General features: G+C 58.0%; 1 protein-coding gene across 1 annotated transcript in view; it reads right to left on the bottom strand.

The window, feature by feature from the left end:
- Positions 1-1,833: 1,833 nt before the first annotated feature.
- The window catches only part of LOC116826320 (uncharacterized), a 49,246-nt gene continuing 43,897 nt past the window's right edge, over positions 1,834-7,182 (bottom strand). The window contains exon 7 of the mRNA XM_075073431.1: positions 1,834-2,180. Coding sequence (XP_074929532.1) covers positions 1,834-2,180 — 347 coding nt within the window. The remainder of the gene's footprint in view (positions 2,181-7,182) is intronic.

Here is a 7,182-nt window from a genome sequence, read left to right as displayed (position 1 = left end):
CACGATCGCCAGGGCCGCACCTTATCACGGGTACTGCCGGGATTCGGTTAGTGACTGAAGCTACAGGTACCGAGCAGACGTGCGGTCGGCAACGCGGGGCAGGTGAACTCTGCCCCACGTTTCCGGGGGTGGGGGGCCCGGCATCTCGCAGCACGGGATCCTACTTTCCTAGGGTCTGGCCACGGCGGTGCGCGAGCTGCCCACCCCCAGCTGGAGCCCCAGCGCCCCTGGCCTGGCCAGGCTCCTGCCTGGGGCCTCAAGTGGGGACTGGCCCCACTGGGGTCCCGGCGTGTCGGCTGTGGTGGAGCTGTTGGGGCGGGGACTAGTGGATCGGGCGGGGCAGTCCCGGTGGGGGGAGACCTTGGCAAACATGTGATGGAAGAGCTTGTACCCCAAGGAGCGGCGAGAAGAAGCGGGCGCCGAGCACCCCGGATTACTGCTGCCCCTCCCATGCGGTGAACCCTATCCAGAGTGATTGCCCTTCCTCTCAAATGCCCTGAGAAGGCGTACTTTTTCTCCTCCCGATTGTGCCCCATTTCTCTCCACTTCACAATGGCCCAGCTTCCACCTCTCAGCTTGGGGTGTCCCCCCTCCCTGCCCCCACTTTTCCTGAGCTGGGCTGGGGGGCCGTCTCTCTGCTGGCAACAAGGGCAGGAAAGGGGGGGAATAAAAAAAAAAAAAAAAGAAAAAGGGCAAGCGTCCCAATGGAAACTGGGCAGCCAGCTTCCCGGCACCAGCTACTTCCCCTCCCACCCAGCAGCCCCTGGGCCTCCACGCTGCTATTTGTCACATTGCAGATCCCCACTGCCATGACCTGACTCCAGCCCCCTCCTTTCCCCTGAGAAAGTCCCATCACCTGCTAACTCCCTGCCCACCATGGATGTGCGGCGAGGAGAAATCTGCCATTCGTTGGGGTTGGACTATTGCTGTATAGCTCCCGCTCCAATTGCCCTGAACTGAATTGAATGGTGATAGGAACATCTCCCCAGGCTGGGTGCTTCTCTCTTATAATCGGCAAATATGGAGTTTGTAGCCCGCATTTCTCCTCAGTTCTATAAAAAATTCTTGTAAGGCTTCTGCTTTCTCTCCAGCTGTGTGACTGGAGATCAGGGTCTTAAAGCGTCCTGAACCGTGCCAGGCCCTTGCCTGAGATCAGCTCCCCAGTGTGCCGGGCACTGCACAAACCCTTGACGGAGTTTGGGGCACCTCGTTTGTGCCCAGGGACTGCGCGGACGCCCTCGCCGAGGGCCAGGTGACCGTTGTGTGGACGGTGCTGCAGTGACGCGCTGACTGAGCCGGCGGCCTGTGTCAGGCTGTGGCAACAACATGAAGGGAAACCAGGCCTCCCATTGTGCAGGCGGCTGCATGCACAGTCAAACAGAAATCAGAGACCTTGTTGTTACACCTGGAGCTGCAAGACCCCGAGCGAAGGTCTGGCCCCGGTTTTGCTGGTGCAACGAGACCTAAGCGAACAGTCTGGCGCCCCGGTGCTGTGGGCGTGCCCGGAGAGCTCCGAGTGAGATATTGGGGCCCCGGCCGTCGGTGCTTGCAGAAAACAGAAGTGAGATCTGGACCACGTTCCGCCGTGGCACCTAACGCAGACCAGGCGAGCGGGATCCGGGCCTCGTGTCTGCCGGCTCCGCGGAGAAAACTGAGTGGAGGTCTGGGCCCCGTTCCGCCAGCGCCGGGCGGAGACCCCTTGAGCGAGATGCCGGGCCCCGTTACACCTGGCGCCGGCATGAGCCGAGGTTGAGTCTGGGCCCCGTTCGCCGGATGCCGCGGAGACCGAGTGGAGTTATGCTGGGTCCCATTTTTGCTGGTGTCAGAGAGATCCTAATGCGAAGTGGGCCCCGTTCGTCGGGTGCCGGCGGAGACTCCGGTGAGAATCTGGGCCCTTCCGCAGGGCGCCACGCAGACCGCGATGGAATCCGGTCCGGTTCGCCCGGGACCGCCGCGGAGACCCGACGAGATCTCGGGCCCGCCGTTCCACTGGGCGCCGGCGGAGAAACCGAGTGAGGTCCGGGCCCCGTTCCGTAGATCCAGGCGGAGACCCCGAGTGAATCTGGGCCCCGTTATAGAACCGGTGCGCCGTGGCAGACTCCGAGTGATGATCTTGGGGCCCATCCGTCGGGTGCCGCGGTATGACCGAGTGAGAATCTGGCCCCGTTCCGTCGGTGTGCCTGCAGAAACGCAGCATTGAAGATCTGGGCCCCGTTCCGCTCCGTGTGCGTGCGAGACCGCCGAGTGCATCGTGGGCCCGCGTTCACACCGGGGCCGCGGAAGATCCGAGCGAGATCTGGGGCCCTGTTCCCCAGGGGCCGCGCACACCTCTAAGCAAGATCCAGGGCCCCGTTCTGCCCAGGGCACCGCAGAGACCCCAGTGACATCTGCGCCCCGTTCCACCGGGCCGCGGAGACCCGCGACGAGTCTGGGCTCCCTGTCCGCCAGGGCCGCGCAACTAGCCCAGATAATCGTTCTTAAGGCCCCGTCTGCTGGGGGCGCGGAAACCCCGAGCGAGATCCGGGGCCCGTTCCAACCGGTGACGCACAGAGACCCCGAGTGAGATCTGGGCCCCGTTCCGCTGGCACCGCAGAGACCGCCGAGTGAGATCTGGGCTTCTGTTGTGCCAGGTTGAAGACTGAGATCCTAGACCAAGATCATGGCTTCCTTGGCGGCGCAGCTGCACTGGGATCTGCAAGCCCAGATTGCTGCCTCCATTGTGCTGGGCACACTCAGAACTCCGACTAAGATCTGTGCCCCATTTGGGCCTGGCACAGATCACGCCCTAAACCACTGTATCTGGGCACTACACAGACCCTGACAGAGATCCCCGCCCCACCATTTTGCCAATGCTTAGGACCCAAACAAAATCAGGGATCCTGTATACTGGGAGTTGCAGAGCCCCGACTTAGACCCAGGCCCCTGTTGTGCAGGGCTCTGCACAGACTCTGACAAGATCAGGGTCCCCATGGAACAGGTGCTGCAACAGACACCCCGTTATGTCTGCACTGCCATTAACCCCCCCGCCCCCCAGCTGGCCCCACGGCAGCTGCCTCATGCTCACTAGGGCTCAGGCGAAGGGGCTGGTTAATTGCAGTGTAGAATGTCGGACCGGACTGGAGCCAGGCTGTAGGACCCGCAAGGTTGGAAGGGTGCAGAACCTTGGGCTGCAGCCCAGCTGGACATCGATATCCAAATTAAACAGCCTGCAGCCTGAGCCGTGTGAGCCAAGCAGCGGGCAAGGGCCAGCTGCCCGGGATTGACTGCAGGCGTCGACAATGCCCACAAGGACAAAGAGCCTTGCCCCATAAATTTCAGAGGCTAAATAAGCCAATGGTGGGAGGCGACTCTCCATTGTTACAGATGGGGAAACTGAAGCTCAGAAGCGTAGTAATTGCTCAAGTTTGCATGGAGAATTTGGGGTAAAACTGGCAACTGAACAGATGTGTTTAATTCTTGCCTCTCCCGACCTTAACCTCTAAGCCAGGCATGTGTGTGGTACAGCGTTGTTTTGGTCTCTTTGCCTTGCATTGGCGTCCAAGGGAGAACTGTGACATTTCCTTCACTGGAGGTTTCAAGCCCAGGATAGAGATACACCAGTCTGGGAATGTCTAGGATACTGTCCTCCAGGCAGGAGAGCTGGACGTAGATGCCCTCTCAAGATCCCTTCCAGGCCTACACTGGAAATCTTCTCTTTTGTGCTGTTGTGTTCTGTGCTGACCTGTTTTGCATGTGCCGTTTGGAACTGGTACCCCATGCTTGTGCTGTAGAGTTTTACAGTGCAACTGTTTTGACTCGAGCTTGTTTGGTGTTCTGTTGTGCTGGGTTTGAGTTGTGCTAAATTTTTGCATTCTGTACTTTTGTCCTAAGGGTGTGTTATTTGCATTGTCTTGCTTTCTCTCCTCCGTATTGTGTCATTTTAGCTGTGGAGTATTGGTTTTTTGGTTTCTGTTTTGTTTTGTCTGAATTGCGACATTATAGTTGTGACGATGGGTCTGGCGGGACCCAACTGAAGTGCCAATTGCAGGACCAATTCTCAAACAGGGGAAGTCAGCAGCCGCAAGGCTGGGGTTTTCCCACCTCTAGAGGCCCACCAAACCAGCAACAAAACTGATTTCAGTTTCCCCCCCACTGGCTAACCACAAGTCACACATAGCAATTCCTTAGAAGACACTCCAGTCTCGCCAGTATCCCACCAGTGCCACCCGTCCTGGGGAGAATGGTTATGGAAAAACCACACTCCAGAAAAGAAAAAAGGTTCTCCTTGATCCCAGATGTAATAATCTGTAAAGGACCAAGCCGCCAAGACCCAGGTCAAGTATACACCTGCAGATCTTACCCACAAATCACGCTGTTGCCTTGAGTCTTTAGAATCTAAAATCCTAAAGGTTTTATTCATCAAGGAAAAAGATAGCGATGAGTAGCTAGAATTGGTTAACTGAACCAATCATACAGTAAGGCAAAGTCCTTAGTTCAGGCTCTGGCAGTGATGGAAATAAATCTGCAGGGTGAAATCCAGTCACTGGAACATCCCCGCTGGGATGGTCATGCAGTCCTTTGGTGCAGAGCTTCATTTGTAGGCAAAGTCCGTCCAGAGGTAGGATTAGCAGGCTGAAGACAAGGTGGAGATGAAGGCGTCAGCCTTATATATGGCTTTTCCAGGTGTAAGGACACTTCTTGTTCTTACTGTGGAAAATTACAGCAAAAATGGAGTCCTCAGTCACATGGGCAGTTTCCTGCAACAACCTGCTGAGTCACAAGCGTATCTGCCTCCTCTCAAGTAGGTCAAGTTGGATACTGGGAGACTGGAGTGTCTAAGGAAATTGCTTGTGTGACTTGTGGTTAGCCAGTGGGGGGAAACTGAAATCATTTTTGTCTGGCTGGTTTGGTTTGCCTTAGAGGTGGAAAAACCCCAGCCTTGGGCTGTGACTCCCCTGTTTGAGCAATTGGTCCTGAATTGGCACTCTCAGTTGGGTCCCGCCAGAACCACATCGTCACAACATAATGTCAGGCAATTCAGAAAAACAACAACAGAAACCAAAAAACAATACTCCACAGCATAAAATGACACAATACGGAGGAGAAGAAAGCAAGACAATGCAAACTAACACACCCTAGGACAAAAGTACAGAATGCAAAATAGCACAACTCAAACCAGCACAACAGACACCAAACAAGCTGAGTCAAAACAGTGCACTGTAAAACTCTACAGCACAGCATGGGGTGATCCCAGTTCCAAACGGCACCATGCAAAACAGCTCAGCACAGAACACAACAGCACAAAAGAGAAGATTTCAGTGTAGGCCTGGAAGGGATCTTGAGAGGGCATCTACTCCAGCCTCCTGCACTGAGGCAGGACCAAGTATCCCTAGACATTCCCAGACTGGTGTATCTCTATCCTGGGCTTGGAAACCTCCAGTGAAGGAAATGTCACAGTCTCCCTTGGAAGCCAATGCAAGGCAAAGAGACCAAAACAACGCTGTACACACACATGCTGGGCTTGAGGTTAAGGGGAGAGGCAAGAATTCAAACAATCTGGGTTCAGTTGCCAGTTTTACCCCAAATTCTCCATGCAAACTTGAGCAAATTACTACAGCTCTCGGAGCTTCAGTTTCCCCATCTGTAAAATGGAGAGTCGCCTCCCACCATTGGCTTATTTAGCCTCTGAACTTTTTGTGGCAAGGCCTCTTTGTCCTTGTGGGCATGTCGACGCTGCAGTCAGACACCGGCAGCTGGCCCTTGCCCGCTGCCTTGGGCTCACACGGCTCAGGCTGCAGGGCTGTTTAATTGTGGTATCGATGTTCCAGCTGGGGCTGCAGCCCAAGGTCTGGCACCCTTCCACCTTGCAGGGTCCTACAGCCTGGCTCCAGTCCGAGTCCAGACATCTACACTGCAATTAACCAGCCCCTTCGCCTGAGCCCTGTGAGCATGAGGCAGCTGCCGTGGGCCAGCTGGGGGGCGGGGGGGTTAATGGCAGTGCAGACATACCCGGGGTGTCTGTGCAGCACCTGTCACAATGGGGACCCTGATCTTGGTCAGAGTCTGTGCAGAGCCCTGCACAACAGGGGCCTGGTCTAAGTCGGGGCTCTGCAACTCCCAGTATTACAGGATCCCTGATTTTGTTTGGGGTCCCTAAAGCATCTGGCAAAATGTGGGGCCAGGATCTCTGTCAGGGTCTGTGTAGTGCCCAGTACAGTGGTAGGGCGTGATCTGTGCCAGGCCCAATGGGGACACAGATCTTAGTCGGAGTTTCTGAGGTGCCCAGCACAATGGAGGCAGCAATCTGGGCTGCAGTCGTGCGCTGCGCCGCACAAGGGAGCCATGATCTTGGTCTAGGTCTCAGTCTCACCTGGCACAACAGAGGCCCAGATCTCACTCGGGGTCTCTGCGGTGCCCAGCGGAACGGGGCCCAGATCTCACTCGGGGTCTCTGTGGCGCCCGGTGGAACGGGGCCCCGGATCTCGCTCGGGGTTTCCGCGGCCCCCAGCAGAACGGGGCCCCGGATCTTGCTTAGGGTCTGCGCGGCCCCTGGCGGAACAGGGCCCCAGATCTCGCTCGGGGTCTCCGCGGCCCCCGGTGGAACGGGGCGCAGATGTCACTCGGGGTCTCTGCGGTGCCCGGCAGAACGGGGCCCTGGATCTTGCTTAGGGTGTGCGCGGCCCCTGGTGGAACAGGGCCCCAGATCTCGCTCGGGGTCTCCGCGGCCCCCGGTGGAACGGGGCCCAGATGTCACTCGGGGTCTCCGCAGCACACGGCGGAACGGGGCCCAGATCTCATGCTGGGTTTCTGCGGCACCCGACGGAACGGGGCCCAGATCTCACTCGGAGTCTCCGCGGCACCCGACGGAATGGGGCCCAGATCTCACTCGGGGTCTCCACGGCGCCCGGATTAACGGGGCCCAGATCTCACTCGGGGTCTCCGCGGCATCCTACGGAACGGGGCCCGGACCTCACTCGGGGTCTCCGCGGCGCCCGGTGGAACGGGGCCCCGGATCTCGCTCGGGGTTTCCGCGGCGTCTGGCGGAACGGGGCCCAGACCTCACTCAGTTTCTCCGCGGCGCCCGGCAGAACGGGGCCCCGGATCTCAGGTGGGGGGCAGTCTGGGCAGCACCTGGCAGAACGGGGCCTGATCTCAGCTGGGGGGCAGGTGGGCGGTCTGGGCAGCGCCTGGCAGAACGGGGCC

Source organism: Chelonoidis abingdonii, chromosome 18, assembly GCF_003597395.2.
Source record: "Chelonoidis abingdonii isolate Lonesome George chromosome 18, CheloAbing_2.0, whole genome shotgun sequence".
NCBI classification, from domain to species: Eukaryota; Metazoa; Chordata; order Testudines; family Testudinidae; genus Chelonoidis; species Chelonoidis abingdonii.
The sequence above is the reverse complement of the archived record's forward strand: the minus strand, read 5'-3'. Positions and strand labels throughout refer to the sequence as shown.